A 21287-nucleotide genomic window follows, 5' to 3' on the forward strand; every position below is an offset into this window, starting at 1 on the left:
AGCACCACTGAGACCGAATACATAGCTACGAGTATGATCTTGTGTGAAGCTGCCTGGTTGTGGAAGCTCTTTAGCGAGCTGTTTGTACACGTGATGGATACCACCGTGATCATCTGTGTCAACCAGGGGGGATTCGATTGTTGAGGAATCTCGTATTCTATGATTGCTCCAACATATAGACATCAGATACTTCCTTATCTGGGAATTCGTATGTCGATGAGTGAGGAGGCTCCATCGCATTGAGACTGATGTATAAGTCGCAGACATTCTGTCAAAGCCCCAGGGAAAGGTCAAATTTGTGGCTTTCCTGAGTGACTTGGAGTAGTTGAGAGACCCTCTTATGGGGTCTTGCATGTTGCATGCATTGAGCTCTAGGAGCTCCGGGGAGCTTGGGGTACTTACTGGAGCAACAAGCGACCATAGGGCGACTCACCCTCCCCTAATGGTGCGTTGTGTACAGGGTGAATGGCTCAGCCTTCCCTTGTGATACCCCGTGGTGACTTAGGGATAGGATGAGTGGTTCTCCTGTCGAGGCATCCTACCCATGTAGTCTGGGACTCATGGGAGGTACCTCTCATCTGGCCAATGAGTAGGGAAATTGGGTTAGGGACTGTAGTAGTAGTATCGATGGATGAATCGTTGTATCTACCGTACTCCCTATGCTAGGATGACCTCGATTGATCTGGGATCAATGAAACTGATCTGGGATCAGTATGAGTGGTTTGAGACACTCTCTTGTGATATTGATCTGGGATCAATAAAACTGACTTCGGGTCAGTAAGAGTGATATGACTTACTATCTTCGAACTAATCTGGGATCAGTAAGAGTGGTATGACACACTCTCTTCATATGGAACTGACGTTGGGTCAGTAGAGAATGGTATGAGACATTCTCGATCAATTCTTCTTCTTCATGGTTCAGTAGAGCAGAGCAGAGCGAAGTCTGAGCCCAACAAAGCAGAGCAGAGCAGTGTAGGGCACTGATGGCAGAGATAGTACAGTTAGACAGATGGATCAGCGGATGGAGTTCTCCCTAGTTGAAAGGGAGTGTTAAAATTGGCAACTAGGGCCAAACTCCATGTGCGTCATCTTATTTATGGCAATTGATATTTTTCTTGGATTCGTCTCGTCGAGAGGTGTAGGATTGATCTAAAGATCTTCTGATTCCGATAAGTATTCATGGAGTTATGAATTTATTTGTGTTATAAGACAATTCGTTAAGGTCAGCTAGCAACCAAATAACCCACACATATGTTGAACGTTTTAGTATAAAAGGAGATGACTTGAGAGTCATTTCACACACACTTCTCTCTTGATTTCTCTCCACTTGTCTTGGGTTTTAGTGTGAGATAAATCTAGGAGGAAGTAGCCCTAAGACGCAGGAGGAAAGGAGGCTTAACAATTAGCCCTAGCTGTCGTCCTAGCCCTAGCTTCTACGCACAACTTAGCTGCAGTCATGAAGAGAAGCCCTAACGTTATCAAGAAGGAGCCCTAACCTATACGCTGGTCTCTACGCAGTCAAGAATGAGGCCTATGGCCCTATACGCTAGTCCCTACAAAGACACAGTCAAAGAAGATAATAGCATGCCCTAGCCTCAGCATTAGGAGGCTTCCCTAGACAACATGGAAGGGCTGTGTGGACAGCATATCTCTGAGGTAAGTTTAAGGGCTAAACGCAGTTAGTTTAAGGCCTGTTTCAGGGTGAAGGAGGGCCGAGTTCCCTTGCTAGAAGAGCCGTAGTCATAGGACTGATTTGAGGGCTCTTTGGAGGAGTGTAGATCCATGGAAGGGCAACCACAACCCTACACAGTCTTGCTGTAGGGTGCCATAGTAATTACAGGCGGGTCGAGGTTGTTAAAAACGGCTAGACTGCCTAGAACCATAACAAGAAGGGTCAGCGTCCTAACAAAGGGCAACCACACTCCTTAACAACAGAATTGAAGGCTGGATATGGGACTGTAATGATGCCCTAACTAGGCCTACATGGAAGCATAGGAGTAGACCTTGAACAGTGAGTTGTAGCATATAGTTGATGGTATTTTGGCGATGAGGATGCTAATGGATGAGGGTCCTAGGACATGGTACAACAATGTTTAATGGGACAACAACATGTTGGGACAACACAATGATGGGACAACAATGACATTGTACAACAGTGCTAGTAAATGGGACAACTGGGCTAAATGGTGTTGCTAAGACACATGGGACGGCAGCAAGGTATGGCAAACCTATTGGGACAACAACAAGGTATAGCAAGCTGTGATGGGATAGCAGCAAAACAATGGGCCAACAAGCAAACATGGAATGGCCATGTCACTAACAGTGTGACAACAGTATGCCACATAGGACAACAGTGGCTAGCATGGTGCAACAATGGCATATGGGACAGCAGTGCAGCATAAGGTCCAAGATTGTGATGATGGGTGCAGCATGGTGTAGCACGGTGAGATGCAACATGATGACGAGATGCAACACAATGATAGGTGAAGGAGTCACCTTGGAGAATCAGTTGCAGCAACATGTCTTCAACTGATCTCATGTATCATCTTCTTAGAGATGATCTATGCTCTTATCTAGATAAGTCAAAGTGTTGACTTCTATTGTAAATGTACTATCTCTCTCTCTCTCTCTGTTGAACTATTGAAGAACATATAAGAAGATTTTACCAAGGGTTTCCCCACATTGGGATTTGTCCCTGGCTAGCACCACATCTTGTGTCCTCTTGTCTTGGCTTGTCTTCTGCGATTTATGTTTACGTTCTATCTGCAATTTACTTTAATGCTGATGTGATTGCTAATCTGGATAAGATATTGAGCTAACTGTGAAAATTGAAATAAATTGCTCTAAGCATAGAACATACCTAAAATTAACAATTACTGGTTTTATTTCATCTATTGCTTTGGTTATTGATGAAGGGGAACCTTCTTGATATTAGGTGGTAATAGATCATATCAATAATGCCAAATGGAAGGTGGCAATGAAAGAAGAAATGGATGCCTTGGAGAAGAACAAAACTTGGGACTTGGTAGAAATTCCTAAAGATAGAAATGTTGTTGGATGTAAATGGGCTTACAAATTGAAGAAAGGAGTTGATGGCAATGTTAAAAGGTATAAAGCTAGACTGATTGCAAATATGTTACTCTTAGAAGGAAGGTATAGATTTCTATGAAATCTTTTCACTAGTTGTTAAGCTTGTATATGTTCGTATTGTGTTGGCACTAATTGCTTTGTTTGATTTTGAGTTAGAGCAATTAGATGTGAAAACAACATTTCTACATGGAGATCTAGACAAGGAGATATACATGGAATAATGAGCAGGTTTTGTGCAATACCATAAAAGAAGATTAGTTTGAAAGCCCAAGAAATCGTTGGATGGCCTGAAGTAGTCACTTAGAGTCTCAGACAATGGTACAAGAAATTTGATTACTTGATGATGAACCAGAACTATACTATAAGTGAGTATGACCATTGTGTGTATTTCAAAAATTTGAATGACATATTCATTGTCTTAGTGCTATATGATGATGATATGATTGTGGCAAGCAAAAGCATGGACGAGTTCAATAGGTTGAAGGCTTAGATGGCTAGGACCTTTGATATGAAGGATCTAGGAACAGTGAAACAAATCTTGGGCATTGAAATACACCAAGATAGAAAAAATGATAAGCTCAAGTTTTCACAACAGAAGTATGTTGTGAAAATATTTGTTAGTTTTGAGATGAGTAATGTAAAATCTGTAAATATCCCTGTGGTTTCCCATTTAAGCTTTTTTTCAAGTTTATGTCATAGTAGTAAGGAATAAAAGGATTATATGTCTCATGTACCTTATGTTGATGTAGTAGGAAGTCTAATGTATGTGATGGTATGTACAATACTGGATATTTCACATGTAGTGGGTGTTGTCAGCAGGTACATGGCAAATCTAGGAAAGAGCATTGAAATGCAGTGAAATGAGTGCTTTTTTATCTTAGAGGCACCAATGATTATTGCATTACTTTTAATGGTTGTAATGATTGTCTGTGGCTATGTTGATTCAGATTTTGTGAGAGATTTGGACAAGAGTAGCTATACTTTAGGTTATGTCTTTAATCTTGCAGGGGGGAGCTACTAGTTAGGTTTCGAAGCTATAGGGAACAATTGCTTTATCTACCGCAAAGGTATAGTCTATTGCTGTCGCACATGCTTGCAAAGAGACAATTTGGTTGAAGGGTCTTCTAGGTGAATTTGGAAGAATGTAGAACAACTTAATTGTATCCTGCTATGTCGAAATGCTATACATTTGGCTATAAATCCAACTTATCATAGTAAGACTAAGCATATTGATATATAGTACCATTTTGTAAGACAGGTCATTGATGGAGATGGAGTAGATTTTAGAAAGGTCTACACTCAAGAAAACTGTCTAGACAAGTTTACGAAACCAGTATTGTTAGAGAAGCTATGGTGGTGTTTGGCTTCTATTGGCTTACTGAAGAGGTGATGAAAGGACTTTGGCAAGGTCAGGGTATCATAAAAGTTGTTGTCAATGTGGCAATTGTAGTATGACAACAATTAAAATAAAAAGTAAAAACTGAATTTACCTAAGTAAATTTTTTGTTACAGTTCCTCTAATGGTGTTGGTTTACGGAACCAAATTATAATTATCATAACCAATGTAATGAAACCTACTTCATCTTTATGAAGCCCATGAGATTGAAGAGACTGTAAGCCTGATTGTAAATTTTATCCTGATAATAAAGATCTTTGCCTTTCCCATGGATGTTTCCTTGATAAATCGCAAGGGTTTTACCACATACAATATCTGTGTATTATTTATTTCGGTCATTTTTCCTCTGTCTTGATTGCTTGTACAAACTCTGGAGTCTGAACACCAACATTGTATGATTCACTCTTAGGAGGAAATTACGAATAATGGATATGCCTTCAAGCTGAGCTGTGTTGCTCTTTGTCAAATGCTTGTGAATCTGGTTAGAAGTCCCAATTCCGCATTGTTGACATAATAATTTTAGAAATAAAAATACTATTTAATGTTTCACTTAGCCTTGGGATTGCTGCACAATCAGTATTCATTCTGTTGCAATAGTGACAATGCCAATTCATGTAGGTTGTATGCTCTACAGTTAATACAATTAATTGGGTTGGGTTGATGTTTCTAGAACTGTAGTTTTATTGTCATGGTTAAGTGCTTTTGCTTGTCGGTAATAACCGCCTTAATTGTGGAACATGTCCAAGAACAATCACCACCCATTCCCGTTTATGCTATAACATACAGTGAATTGTTTGACGCTTTTATCCGTAACTGTGAATGTGATTTGAAGTTCCAGCTGACTATACCATTCAATAAAAGTCACAAAAAGATTAAGAATTTCAATCCTGTCTTTCGAAGGGGTAATTTAAAACATGGATATTTGGATATTTACTGTATACTAATAGTGATATCTATAGTTTTTTTGGAAGTGTGTCATCTATGGTTGTTTGCAGCTGACTGCATGTTATTACATTTGATATGCATCCACGTGTGTTGTTTAACAGTTTGACTTGGGTGACATTTTTTTTTTTTATGATCTGTATGATTTGTGTTTATCTTACTTCCAACAATATGATGATGCTTACTTTTGTTTGTTATATACTATGTGCTTATATAGTAGTAACAGCAGCTTTTTCATCATTCAATTTCTGTTTATCACTCAATCAATGATGGCAGAAATCAACTGAAATTAATGCTCAAGTGTTTGAACTTCTCACAAGCTTTTAGAGTCTTCTCTTCAATGGCTTTCCTTCAAATGTTGACCTAATGGGTTTTTAAGTTTATCTATTTTCTTTGGATTTCCATTTGATAAAATTGTAATTTTCCCCTTTCTGTTTTTCGGATGCAGCTTGCTATGCCCACGGAAGGAAAAATTTATCATCCACTGCAGGTACATGGTTAATCTGTACTTTTGCCCATTTTCGTTACCACTGAAATGCCTCTATATAAATTGTCTATATATATATGTATATGGCTCTTATCCTAAGTTCCCAGTGATGTTTCTAGGAAAACCACTTATTATCTCGCACAATGGAGCAAGTGGGGATTTCCCAGGTTGTACAGATATTGCTTATCAAAGTGCGATACAAGATGGCGCTGACTACATTGACTGCAGTGTTCAGATGACAAAAGACGGTGTCCCTATCTGTAGGGAAGACCCGGATTTATTGATAAGCACAAATGTGCTTTCTGATTCATCATTTTATCCTGCTCGTCAGAGGACAGTTTCTGATATTCAAGCCACCGAAGGAATTTTTACATTTGATCTTACATGGAAGGAAATTCAAGGCTTAAAACGTAAGTTTGGTCTCTGTTTCATTTACCTTTAACAAGAAAGAAATTTTGAATGGAATAAAATAACTTCACATTACCCCTTCCTGAGATTACATGTGCCGTGTAAGTTATGGTGACCTTGTGGAATGTTATATTTATTTTGACATTCTTCGTTAAAGGGAGATAGCTGTTAAAGTGAAGACTGAAATATGATTCTTTGCTTTTGAAGGGAAGAAAGGAAATACAATGAAAGACGTTTAATTTTTAAAAAATAATTCTTGACAGAAAGCTTGGAAGTGACATTCCTACAACTGCCAAACAGAATAATATTAGCTTTGTACTTGTTTTCCCCTCTTCTCAGAAAAAAATAAATTACAATTTTATTAAATTAAAACAAAATTACACTTTTCAGCAGCTCTCCGCCAATTCATTACAATGTTGAAAGTATTAATTTGGCACGATGCTTACAAGTTCACGGTAGCAAATGTAATATATATTTTATGATTTCAAAAATTAAAACCATGTTCCTATAGGGCTTCAAATCATAGCCCTTCTAGAGCCTACAGAATTATTTACATGAATGCATAACAGTCCATAAATCAGTCTTAATGGATCTAAATATACAGTATTGCTTTGTAGCCAAGCTATAAAAAACAAGAGGTTTAGTAAATTAGTTTATGTGAGTCCTGGATAAAGCCCAGTGGGTTAACTTGAGCCGTTGAGTGCTGTGAATTACAAGCATGACATCATGAGTCAAGTCGATGAACTGGCTGCTATGGATATTATTTGGGTCTCACGCAATGCCCCCACTAAAAAAAGGGATAAAATGAAAAACAAAAAGAGATCCTGAATAGATTCTCTGTTTCCAGAAACAACTAAAACAAGGCAACCATACCATACACTGGGCAGAGAAAACAGCACCTCCTCACAGGAAAGGGCCCCGATGATATTCAGCAAAAAATCCTCCTGCTGTTGCCACATATGCAATGGCCCTGGCGCCATCTGGTATCAGCTTTGTACTTATGAATGTGTTTTATTTTTATTTTTTTGTGTTACTTTGATTCTACGTACTGTCTTGCCTTCTTGTTCTCGGTGCACTCATCATTCAGATCTGTTTTGATTGTCCTATCAAAACAGCACCTCCTCACAGGAAAGGACCCCGATGACTTTCAGCAAAAAAATCCTCCTGCTGTTCCCACATATGTCATGACCCTGGAGCCATTTGGTATTAGCTTTGTACTTACGAATGTGTTTTAATTTTATTTTTTGGTGTTACTTTACGTACTCTCTTGCCTTCTTGTGCTCAGTGCACTTATCATTCAGATCTGTTTTGATTGTCCTATCAAGACAGCACCTCCTGACAGGAAAGGACCCCAAATGCGTTCAGCAAGAGAATCCTCCTGCTGTTCCCACATATGTCATGACCCTGGAGCCATCTGGTATTAGCTTTGTACCTATGAATGTGTTTTATTTTGGTTTTACTTTGATTCTGCGTACTTTCTTCCATGCTTGTGCTCAGTGCACTGCTCATTCAGATATGTTTTGATTGTCCTACCTGCAGTATCTTTTCTATCGAGATTTTACTGTACAGTACCCTTTTTGGTAAACCGTTGATCATGCTGTAATTTTTATCATCTTGTTGAATTGATTTTAGTTGAAGGCAAACTTCCCTGTAATTACTTTTCTGGAGGAAACTTTGATCAGAAAAGCGTATTCTGGTTATGTCAATTAGGGATTGCGCTTTGTTGGTCTCTACCTAAATTAAAATATCAACATCTTACAAATCTGATCATTTGATAGGTCCATGCTCAAAAACTTTTTGATTCAGTGTATCTTATAGGGTGCCATACTTTTCATATTTGTTACAAAGTTAAGCACCAGTATGAAGAGAATTTTCATAATTTCAAATATAATTTTTGGCATAGACTGCCCCTAAAGATGGTATTTATAAATTTGTCGAACTCTTTTGCAGTCATATGGTAATTGATATATGTTCATTGGCCAAGTGTAAGTAGTGTAAACATTAATATGGGGCAGAAATTGAAATTTTTATTAATGTCCACTAAAGGCCAAAGTAGGTCAAAGAGACTAGTAATGATAAAACTAACAAAAAAGAAAAACCCAAAACAGAGGGGTGCCAAAGAACCCTTTAGAATGAGATGAAATAAAATGAAAAATGAATACAAGTAGTAGGTGTGAAGAAAACAGCCGGATAAAGTGAAGAAAAACTTGTGAAGAAACATAGCGTGGACAAATATCTGCCAAAAGGGTAGGAGGGAGCTAGCCCTATTCATCAACTTAATTAATACAGCAGATGTTAGCACCAACTGCCGACTAGATATTGTCCTTCCAGAGAACCTCTATGTAGCATGACATGGAGCTTGGATGGTGCAAGCCAAAGAAGTATGTCAGATGGTCATAATATTGTCCAATTGAGTTGCAGTGAAATGCTTCATCTTCAGAGCATTGGGCTAGAAGAATTGTAAGATCCCAAATGTCAAAATTATTAACAGATCTGGCACACATGAGTTCTCTAATTAAAATGCTTGCAATAAAAAACAACGAACACCAAAGGGATCTGAAAATGTAGCCTCTTATTGAAATTTTATATTAATAGCTGAAAACAAGATACATGCTCATACAAGACACACTGAAGCCCCTACCAATAGCATGTATGACTGCTCAACAATAACTAATCTAAGACACTGAAGCCCACTTGTGAATCCTGAATGGATCCACCACATAATGTCACCACAGGGTTTTTGTCCGGGATCAAAGTGGAACTGGCCACGCCAAGTTCTCAACAAACACACAATAAGATAGACAAACTCAAGATGATCGAAAGTCCTAGTTCCTATCCCCTTTAATAAGCTTGATGGACTCTCTAGAAATCTTATTTTATTATTTTCCCTCCAAAAACAAAGGCAAATACCATGGTTAGATCCCATGGGCAAATACCATGGTAAATACCATAGGTAAATTCCGTCCATTTTGACCATATCAAGAAAAGGGAATATTACAAATCCTCCTGCCCAAAGATTGCTTGCCCTCAAGCAATCCACTTCTATCCACAACAAAAACATCTGTATACTGTGAAAATTTCTGAATCTAACAAACCAGAAATCCTACTGCAATAAACTGATTTACATTACCTACTTGTATTCTTCATTTAATGAATTATTTTCAGAAATATTCAGAAAATGTAAATGTAAATACATTGCAACCTACACCACTATACAGATCAAGTACTGAAAAAATAAATGAGACAATCATGCAAAAGACACACTTATTTTTGGACTAAACATCCTCGGAAAAACCCAATGCGGGAAAACTGGTGCAGCAAGCGCAACACTAAGGGTTTTCTATTATTAAGCAGAAGTTCTAAATACAAATGTTGGTTGCCCTCTCGACAAACCAGTGACAAAGAAATACAGTGGCAGAGAACTGAGTGAGTTCTACCTCACTTCACCTAGCAGAATCCGGCTGATCCGACAACAAATCTCGCTGGCCCCGACTACAACTGCACTGCCCCTTCGCAGTAACTATGTGGGCCTGGGTGGAGCTCTCTGAGGATCTGCGTCAACACTACTGCCCACTGCATCAGCTTTCCCAACTGTTTTGACAGTTTCCGGCTTTTTGTTTGGAAGGAAGCTCTTCCTCTGCGCTGGCCCTCTTGGATCTGCATCAAGGCTGCGTGGGCCCAGTGTCAACTCTCCCGGCTATTGCGTTGCCTCCACAAGTTTCTCTCTGCCTCTTTGTTTGTATTCCTGAACTATCACTGCCCCTCAGCTACAAGATCTCCCCAATCGATTTCCCTCTTGAGAACTTCTCATCTCAGAAAATCAGTTTCCTCAATCTCTTTGTGTCTTCTCCAACTGACCCCAAGCCTCCATTTATACTTTTCATGTTGAGAAATCAACGTCGGAGATTAAGTGTCTAATCAACGGCTAAGATTAAATGAGACTCGATCCTCGTCTCTTAGAAGCTTCTCACCCATATTTTCATTAATACCCATTAATATTTTAATTTTCCGAAGTTTAGTTAAGAACTCCATTAAAAATATTAATTATTTTAATAAAATAAAATCCTCGTGGAATTTCACCAAACGATTTATGGGTCTTGGAGATCTCATGTGTTCTAGCCCCTCCACAAATTTCAGAGCTAGAGCACATCTGACGCTACCCAAAAATCAACACTCCCTCTTAGCAAGGAATGTGCTCTAGCAATACTTCCCAGCAGAAGTATCACACTGATCCACGACATTGGTCCTCTGCGCTGCTGATGCTCGGCGTACTGTTCCCCATCCACTGCGTCGCTGCAATTTGTACTGTTGCCCATGACACTGCCATTGTCATTGTTGTATCTGTACTGCAGCTCTCTTTTAATATGTTGCATTATGCTGCCCATAACACTGCCACTGCTAACTGTTGCACTGCAACTCAGTTGCTGCGAAGTAAGCAACTGAAAAGCTACCCAAAAGCTAACATGCTGGTCAGTCTGGATGCCCCTTGATGCTGAAGCTACCTCTGTTGCTAATTTGTGCTGACCCTCTGATGCTACTGCAATACTGTTGTATCTGCGTCTGTGCCTTCTGCACTGTTGCAACACTCTACTGCACTGCTTCAGACTTTGGCACTCTAGCTCTGCCACTGATGCTCCATCATCCCTCGCACCAACTGACTCCCGTCATTCTGCCACTGTCATTAAGGGCTTCCGTAGCCGTATGTGATCCAAGATTTTGGGCGCCTCAAAGATCTTGCCCTCCACTGTAGTTCTCCCTACTACAGCTCAATATCGCCTCACCTCTTCTCTAGAGGTGCATGAGCACTCATGGCGCAATCAGCGTCGTCCTTTGTTAGCTTGCGCCGGAGAAACCTTTGAGTCAGACTTCTCTTCTTTTCCCTTCTTACTAGGACACTGCGTGGCGAAATGACCCATTTCTCCACATTTGAAGCATCTGACTTGAAATATGTCCTTTTTCTTTCTCTTCTGTTGCCCTTGCTGTCTCGTTGATGCGAGAACTGCATCCTCTCTTCCTTCTTCTTGACTTTGATCCCTTTGCTGCTACTTCCTGCCTTGGTCAATTGTCTGATCTCTTCCTGTCGAAGAGCTGCCCACATCTCCTCCAACTGGGGAGAGAAGCCCTATCCAAGATGCTTTGGACAAAGGTTTCCCAGTCTTCAATGACTACATTCAGGGCAGTCCTGACCATGAATTCAGGATCTGGTGTAGCCCCTACGGAAGTTAGTTGGTCACTGATTTTGTGCAACTTGAGAAGGAAGGGATCGATTTCTTCTCCCTTCTGCATCTGAAACTATCTCAGCTGACTCTCAAGCAACATCTTCCGTTGAACGAAAGTTCCCTCGTACAAAGTGGTCAAGGCCTCCCACATTTCCCTTGTTGTGTCCTTCTCAGCAATATGTGGGATCACATGATCCTTGACCCTGTCCAAGATCATGCACTTCGCTTTTGCCTGAGCCTCCTCATACTTCTTGAGAGGATCAACATCAACCGGAACAACAATCGTCTTCAAGGCATAATCCTTGATGTGATTTTTGTCCAAAACTGCCAGGATCCTGGCCTTCTAGATGACAAAGTTGGATGCTCCATCCAACCTGTCCTGATCCCTCAGTCCATTAATTGCCATCTCTGCTCAAATGAGTGTTGAACATGTTCTCTTCTCCCTCTTTTGTTTTTGCCCCAACAAAACTCGGATCTGGATTTCTTTGGCGCTAGAAATCCTCTAAGGAACAAGCTCCCTCTGAAATTCGATTTCCTTCACAGAAATCCTTCTGCCAACAACTGTCGAACCACCCCTCTCTGATCTCTCTTTGCTGCTGCTCAGCACTGGATCTAGATTTCTTGGCAAGAAATATTTTGAGGAAATTATTTCCTCTACTTTGCTTTTGCCCCACTAGGTACCGTTCTGCACCAACATAATCAACACCCCACCAGCAACTCTGTATGAAATTTGTGCTGCAACTCTAGCCCGGCAACTGGAAAATTGAGATTGAACAGTGTCTGCGCTAACCCAACAATCACTACATTGCCCTCTGCAGCAACAATGTCACACAAACAGGCTGATGTAGGCTCTGCGTGAGCCTCACTTGGTGACTGCGTCACCCCTCCTCTTCTATCTCGGCCAGAAAATGCGCTGTCACTCGGGACAGTTGCCTTCGCACACAAATTTTATTCTGTTCTTTCGTTGATGGCTTCAGTCTTCCTTGATCTGCAATCGCTCTGATACCATGTGAAAATTTCTCAATCTAATAAACCAAAAATCCTACTACAGTAAACTGATTTACGTTACCTACTTGTATTCTTCATTTAACAAGTTATTTTCGGAAATATTCAGAAAATATAAATGTAAATACACTGCAGCCTACACCACTATATAGATCAAGTACTGAAAAAATAAATGAGACAATCATGCAAAGGACACACTTATTTTTGGACTAAACATCCCGGAAAAACCTAATGTGGGAAAACCGGTGCAGCAACACTGAGGGTTTTCTATTATTAAGCAGAAGTTTTGAATACAAATTCTGGTTTCCCTCCCGACAAACCAGTGATAGAGAAATACAATGGCGGAGAACATGAGTGAGTTTTACCTCACTTCACTCGGCAGAATCCCACTGATCTGACAACAAATATCGCTGGCCCCAACTACAACTGCACTGCCCCTTCGCAGTAATTGCGTGGGCCCGCGTGGAGCTTTCTGAGGCTCTGCGTCAACACCACTGCCCACTGCGTCAGCTTTCCTGTCTGTTTCGACAGTTTTAGGCTTTCTACGTGGAAGGCAACTCTTCCTCTGTGCTAGCCTTCCTGCCCCTGTGTCAGGGCTGCGTGGGCCCAAACTGGCCCAACGTCAACTCTCCTGAGTTCTGCGTTGTCTCCACAAGTTTCTCTCCACCTCTCTGTCTATATTCTAGAACAATCACTGCCCCTCAGCTGCAAGATCTCCCCAATCGATTTCCCTCCTTATAACTTCTCACCTCAAAAAATCGATTTCCTCAATCTCTCTGTGTCTTCTCCAACTGACCCCAAGCCTCCATTTATACTTTTCCTGTTGAGAAATCAACGACCAAGATTAAGTCTCTAATCAATGACTAAGATTAAATTAGACTTGATCCTCGTCTCTTAGAAGCTTCTCACCCATATTTTCATTAATTCTCGTTAATATTTTAATTTTCGTAAGTTTAGACTTAGGAACCTCATTAAAAATATTGACTATTTTAATAAAATATAATCCGGCTGGAATTTCACCAAACGATTTTTGGGTCTTGGAGATCTCATGTGTTCTAGCCCCTCCACAAAATTTCAGAGCTAGAGCACGTCTTATGCTACCCAAAAATCAACATATACTGATACTTGGATCCCATATAAACCAATGTGTTATTCCATGCCTCCATGCTAAATGATCTTTAATGGATCCTCCGATACCTGGATTCCAAACAATCCTCTGATCGATCTTGCCCTCAATAGATTCACCTAGATCCCAATGTCACCTAAGTCATGGGACCGGTCGTTATGATACTATGTCAACCCTCCATCACTGCCCATGCCTAAGGGCCCTAGCTGCAACATGCCCTTGGCTAAGGTTATCCTCCTAGGAATCATCCCATCGATAGAGTTCCAACTCAATCTCTCGCCAATCCATCTTGTGGGAAGGATCTAATGCATGAATGCTTGAACATGGAATACGTCTACTATGCTGATGTTGCCTGATGCTCAACTCATGTTGCTCCACTCGATCACCCAACATGATCCATTTGGAGAACTCTTCCCTACTCTCTCCAATGTATAAAGGTAGGTTGGTAGTGTTGCAAGCCTTATCTATGTACTCCTATACAGGGCTACTCTAGAACTCCCAACTGTACTCCTCTTGCTGCCTTGTGAGGGACTTGAGTCGTTCTTCAACACTACAAAGCATGGCCATTGATTCGGCACTTACCCCTATCAGCTCCTCGATTTTCCTATTCTCCTGTAAAACAGTGTCTCACAGGTTGAAAAGTGTAACTAGGTTTGGCCTTCCTAATGACATGTAATTGTGATTTTATGTAAGAGATGTAAAGGAGAAAAATAAAATTATTATAATGTCCCTAGCCCTTGTAAGACCTTGTCACTAACCCTCACTCAAGTTGGCCTACAATGAAGAGATAATTCTAGAGAGATCATGTCGGCCTAATGGACATGGACAAACAACATATATAGCAGTGCTCAACCTCATTTGGAGGATGTCAATTTGGTGAAGCAAGTTTCAATCTCTAGTGCGCAAATCATCTTGGAAGAAGCCTTGAAGACAACAAGGGGAGAAGGAAGAATAGTGAAGGAAAGAGTCATCGTTGAGCACTGTTTTTCGGGCTAGTATACTGTCACATGTGCGAAGGTTGTAGGTCCGAAATTAGCAAGAAAGGAACAAAGATTGCAGTCATCTAGAAGTGATCTTTGTTGGGTGAAAGTCTTCGCTTGAGGAAGCCGAGTAAGAGAGAGAAGAAAGTCTCCCTCTTGAAGAGACTATTCAAGAAGCAAATTTGATCTAGGGCTTCTATTGTCAAGAAAGAAGTTGTAGACCTACAAGGAGAGGCCAAAATTTTGAAGGAAGCCAAGAAGAGGAAGAAGAAGAGCAACGTTGAAGAGGAGGCTTGTGACTTGGCCTTGGAAGGGATCTAGTGTCAAGGGTCTTTGTGATGGTCTTGGTATTTGTCAATTGAAGGTTCCATAAGAAGAATTTGTTTGGGTTTTCCTCTCAAAGAGTGAGAGGTTTTGGCCTTGGCTGATAAGCCTATATACTGTGTCTCTTGTCTCTTTATTGTGCATGAATTGGTAATTCTCTTGATGAAAAGAACACAATAATAACTCAAGAAGAGAAGATCGTAATAAAAAATTAAAAAGACTACCACAAGAAATTACCATAAGCAGAGAAATCACCTATCTATTGATGCCTTAGATTTCTCAACATCAGACTGTACAAACTCTCTACTTCAACATCATAAGATCTGTCTTGAAATGTGTGATATTCCCCTGAAAGTCCTCTACGGGCGATTGTGGTGCCTTGCCGAACGTCTCTTTACCTGTTCGCACCGGATGCGCCTCGACACAGCTTCAACTTGAGCCTTTGACTGACTCTTTGGGAATGGCTCATCCTGTACATTATGTTTGTCATGCTCCTCCTCATGATCATGCTCATCATGCCAGTTCACTACTATTGGCTCCTCACTCAAGTTTTCCTGGCCTCCCACATCTATGAAGATAATATGTTGTTCATCTTCTCTAGTTGTCGAACATAGATGCACTAGTGGACTACTATCTATACTTGATTGCTCATATTCTTTATGGACATCCTCTCGGAGACCTATGGACTCAGTTGTATAGGAGTCTACCTTATCAACACCATTAGGTAAAATTTCCTCATGCACTTCCGAACGCTTGTCATCCTGCAAGTCTCCTTGAATAATATTGTGTTGTTGCTCACCATCCTAGAAATCAATAGATCCAACTATCGAAGACTTCTCATGATTTGTAGAAATCTCCTCTTATTCTATCCTTGTTGACTCCTTCCTGTCATTTAGACATGAATGGTTAGGTGCACAAGGTCCCTTGCGGATAAAGCATAGTCCTCTCCTCCTTAGTTCATTTTTGTTGCAGGTTTTGTTCTTGCTTCCTCCATCAATCCTTCTCAACTCCTTACTAGTCAACACCCTTCTGCGCAATTTTATGTTTTGTCTGACTAGCTTCTCGACTAGATCATAGGCGACTGGTGATACCATTGCTTCCTTCCTCTAAATGGTCAACAATTTAGATCTTAGTACCTCGTTGATGTCAACATCTTGTTCTAAGAACGAGACTCAATCTTTTGCATGCTTGTTTTGACACAGTGTAGATGAGTTGATGTAATGTTGGTGTAAAAGCTTTGGAGTAACTGGAAGATTAAGTTGTCACATTCCAAATTCAACATAATGGTGCCAAAGCTAAACTCTTCCATGAGTTTTAAAATTCTACACTACTTCTGAAAGGTAGGAAGCATGATGTTGTTCAACCCTTGAAGGGCTTCTACTATCAGTGGTAATATCTCTCTCATGATATCATTATTGTAAGGCAGTAGTGGTGATGTTAAAGCTATGATCCTGCTGAGACAAGAAGCAACTGACCCCGACCTCTTCACAAGGATGCTCCCAGAGTTTGGGTTGTATTAATGCAAGCATGGATGGCTTGAGAACCCAACTGAGTTTCTTCCATTCTGGCTGCCCTACCTTGGAAAAACATGTGTCTAATTCCTCCAACTTATGAAGGTCTATGTCTAACTTTGTTTGTTGCAATTCTAGTGTGAAGATCTTAGCCCCTCTTCCTTGTCCTTCATTTCCCATGGGTGCTTCGGCTACAGAATGACATGGACTCTTTTCGAGAATGGTCTGCTTCTTTGACCATCATTTTGATCTAAGGAGGTATTGTTGTGTAAAGGACCATATATTCTCACTAGTTCATCAATAAGTTTTTGGGTGTTTTCCAAGGTCTCTTCAAGACGACCCATCTTCTCACATACCAAAGCAGGTAAATATAGGGAGATTACATCAACATTCTATCAATCATTTCACTTCCAATTTAGCCCACAGACTTGGAAGATAATAGCTAGGAATAAAATGACTTTCCCACCTTAGGCTTCTCTTTTTTTTAATTAATTATTATATACAATACAATAAACCCTTATATCTCCCATAACCCTTATATCCCCACTATCTAAGTGTCTACGTATCAAACATTTTCTACCTTCTACACACCAATATCATAAAGATTTTGCAATGTTGCACACAACATGCACCTTATGCAATATCCAATTTCCTTATTATCCAATGGTGGGCGTGTCTACACAAGTAGAGGGAGTGGATGGATGCACCGAAAAACGATCCGATCTCCTCGACTGGCTACTGATATGCTGCCCTTCTGTCGCCCTCCACAACCTCAGAAATTTGCATGTGACGATTGTGGGGCCTTGCTGTTGTATAACACATCTCAATGCTGGCGATTAGCCTTGCGACCACTATGGCCCTTTACTCACGTACATTTGTGCCTCAGCTTTAAAACTCCTCGTCCATGTGAAAATTTGGAAACCCAAATTTCTACTGCAACAACTGATTACGTTTTTTTTTATTTGTTAATTACTGAACACAATTATTTATTGTTTCCTACAGTACACGCCGAAACTAATACACAACAACTTTCACCATTTAAATAAAATGCGAAAACAAGAAACTAAACAAGAAAGAAATACACAACACATCTACACAGTTATTTTTGGACAAATGTCCCCTGAAAAACCCAATGTGGGAAGACCGGTCCAGAAGATGAGGGTTTGTATTATTAAGCAGTAGCTTCTGAATACAATCTCTGGATGCCCTGCTGGCTATCCAATACAGAGAATATCACTGACAAAAGAGATAAGTGAGATTACCTCACACTATCACTAGAGATCCTGGTTGATCCAACCACTGAATGGACTGCCCTTGGCTGCCTCTGCGCAATCACTGCGTCAACCCAGCATCACAACCTCTAGGCACAAGGTCACCCCTTCTGCTGATCGATTTTCTGCCCAGGAACTTCGATCTTCACCTCCCGGTTTTTGGCTTTTGATATCGATTCCCCCAACAAATTTTCAGACCTCCTTAAGGCTTTGCGCTGCCTCTGCGTCAGCCTAAGCTGGCCGACTTAGCCACAACGCTGCCTCTACCGGATCTCTCTCAGCCTTTTCTGTTGAGTATCCCTGGATCAGGAGAAATCTCCAATCGGAACTATCCCTACCACTCACTGCAAAAATTACTTCGAAATTCTTTCCTACAGATGCTCTGCTTTAGAAAATCGATCTTCTGATCTTCACTCGATTTGTGCTCCAAGTGCCCATCGATGTCCTTATAATCCTCCAGTTGAGAACCAATGACCCAAATTAGATTCTAAATAATGGCTCAGATCATTTGGACTCGATCTCCGTCTTCATCTAGAAGTTTCACCCACAGTTTAGATTAATACCCATTAATTATTTTAATTACCTAAGTTTAGACTTACAGACCCATTAAAAATAATTAATTATTTTAATAAAATTGTCTCCGGGTGGAATTTCCCAAAACGATTTCTGGGTATTGGAGAATGATGTGTCTAAGCCTCCTCCTAAATTTTGAGACTTAGAGCACATCCGATGCTACCAGAAATCAATACTCCCTCTTAGCGAGGAATGCGCTCTAGCAATGCACCCTGCTGAAGCATCACTCTGTTCTGAACATCTCTTTCTGCGCTGCTGATGCCTGACATCCTGTCCACAAACTACTGCGCAAATGCTGCATCTGTACTGTTGCTGACTCTGCCACTGTCGACACTGCATCCATACTGCAACTCCCTCTCAATTCTGCATCTGTGTTGTTGCTGGCACTGCCACTGCCAATATTGCATCTACACTGCAACCTTCTCCAATTGTTGTTGCTACTGCATCAACAATGGAAAAGCATCCCAAATTACTAAACTGGTGTTCAGTATGATGCATCTCGTTGCTGGAGTTCTGACTACTGCTAGTCTCTACGCTGACCCTCTGAAGCCTTTGCGTTGTTGCTGACTCTGCTTTGTGCCAACTGCACTGCTGCCAACTCTAGCTCTGCGCTGCTCAGTCTCTGGCACTCCTAGCCACTGCAATTGTCACTCTAACACTCCTCTGCATCAATTGACCTAGTCCTTCCTGCTACTACTAATCTGGGTTCTCGTAGCCAGGTATTGATTTGAGAGGTGGACTCCTCAAGGACCCTGCCCATCTGTAGTTCTTTCGAACTACAACTCTAAATCATCCACCTCCCTCCTAGAGGTATCTCAACTATCATGGGAAACTCCTCCTTGATCTTCGCGGGTGCAGCCTTCAGATCACACTTCTCATCTTTGTCCTTCTTCCTGAGAGGACATTGTGTTGCGTAGTGACGTCCTTCTTCCGCCTTCACTGCTCTTGTTGCCCCTTCGATGCGAGGGTTGCATTCTCTTCCTCTTCCTTGGGTTTCGACCCACTGCTACTGCCTCCATCAAGTTTACACTTGTCCAAGTCTCTCCTCAGCTCCTCTTGCGTAAGAGCTGCCCACATTCTTTCCCAGTTCGGCAAGTTCTCCTTGCCCAGGATGCTCTGGACAAATACCTGCCACTCTTCTAAAACCGAATTTAGGGCCAGTCTTACCATCTTGGAAGACTGAGGTGTAGAACCCATAGTTGCTAGCGAGTTTCGGATTTCCTGAAGCTTCGTTAGGAACAGATCAAGGCGTTCCTCCTTCTGCATCTGCGTGGATCTCATCTTTTGCTCCAAGTACATCTTCTGCTGCTTGGAAGATCCTTTGTATAGCGTGGCCAATGATTCCCACATCTGTTGGGCAATATATTTACGACAATGTGACACACTACGTGATCCTTCACTCCGTCGAGGATCATCAGCTTGGCCTTAGTCATCTCTCCCTTGTACTTTTTGAGAGGACCTGGATTCGCGGGCTCAGCTACCACATTGTTTGTTGATTTCTGGTAGCATCGAATGTGTTTTAAGTCTCAAATTTTGCAGGGCGTCTTGGGCACACGTATTCCAAAGAACTAAGAAAGCGTTTTGGGAAATTCCACCTGGAGACAGTTTTATTAAAATAAATAATTTTTTTTAATGGGTTCCTAAGTCTAAACTTAGGAAATTAAAATAATTAATGGGTATTAATCTAACTGTGGGTGTAACTTCTAGAAGAAGACGATGATCAAGCAGAAATAATCTTAGCCATTGATTAGCTTCTAATCTGGGCCATTGAATGTCAACTAGGAGATTATTTAAGGAAGCTTGAGGGTCATTTGGAAGATACACAAAGAGTTTATGAGTCAGATCAAATTGCTGAAGCTAGAGGCAGCGCAGTTATTTGTAGTGATCACGCAGAGAGGGGCAGAGGGAGTTTTCGCTAGAGGATCTTCTTCGGAGCCAAGAATACTCAGCAGAGAGGTAGAGGGACACACAAAAGAGGCAACGCATGTTGAAAATAGTGTAACTAGGTTCGGTCTTCATCATGTCAAATATTGTAACAATGTATTTTTGTATCAAAGAATTATTTTATTGTTGCTTGAGTCATGGGTTTCATGCTCAAGAAGTTTTTGCTCCAATTGAGAGCCCTAGATAAGTCATGTAAAATGAAGACAATCATGTATTATTGTTCATGTAAATGTAATGGATGTAAGTCAAGAATCCTTCTAGATCATCAATGAAATACTCCAACATGTACCCACGGAATTGTTGCAAGGAAACTGCTCAAAGAAATTATGGAAGCCTTCTATATTCATGTCGGCCTAATCTAGGTTCATGTTGGCTCAATAGATGAGAGGGAAAGCCTATATATAGGCTATGTTGGCTCCTCCTCAATCCGCATTCACACTCACTAACTCATGAAGAGAAGCAACAGTGAAAGGGTCGAAGAAAGGAAGGGTAGCCGCAGCAATTGAGGAGGTCTGTTCCCTCATGCGAAGATATCAACAAGTCTTCTCTCCCATACGACAATCCGATCTGGACTAGGGCTTCACGTTTCATGACTATGTGGTTGGGTTGAAGGGTTGTTCTAGCCACAGATGCAAGGAGAAGATCACAGCCGAAAAGGTCGAAGGTATTGTAGGGCTAGAGGAGCCCTAACCCTACTCTCATATATGACTACACTCTGAAATAAAAGAGTTATGTTCTCGTTGTATTGGATAGTCACTATTGTTGCATTACGAAGCCCTAAATATCAAGCCCTAATCATCGCTCTATCGAAGTATGAAGGATCTTTATGAAATGCGAGGATAGAGAGAGGCTAGAAGAGCCTATTCGAGATTGCTGGTGCAGACTGTCATGCTCATGCTACAAACCTAATCCATTGCAGAAATATACAGTATGTTTGGGTACATGTTTGGAGGTATTGTCATTTGATGTTGAAGGCATTTTTGAGTCAATGTTTGGGTCATGTAATTTCTC

At 40.9% G+C, this 21287-nt stretch overlaps 1 protein-coding gene across 1 annotated transcript in view; it reads left to right on the top strand.

Annotated features, from left to right (window-relative positions):
* The window catches only part of LOC149222677 (glycerophosphodiester phosphodiesterase GDPDL6-like), a 378163-nt gene that overhangs the window by 184205 nt on the left and 172671 nt on the right, over nt 1–21287 (top strand). Inside the window, exons 5-6 of the mRNA XM_089385570.1 lie at nt 5877–5918; nt 6035–6325. Coding sequence (XP_089241696.1) covers nt 5877–5918; nt 6035–6325 — 333 coding nt within the window. The remainder of the gene's footprint in view (nt 1–5876; nt 5919–6034; nt 6326–21287) is intronic.

The sequence above is a fragment of the Pinus tabuliformis genome, chromosome Q (assembly GCF_031772625.1).
Source record: "Pinus tabuliformis cultivar Carrire ecotype Pingquan chromosome Q, CPIR1, whole genome shotgun sequence".
In the NCBI taxonomy this organism is placed as follows: domain Eukaryota; kingdom Viridiplantae; phylum Streptophyta; class Pinopsida; order Pinales; family Pinaceae; genus Pinus; species Pinus tabuliformis.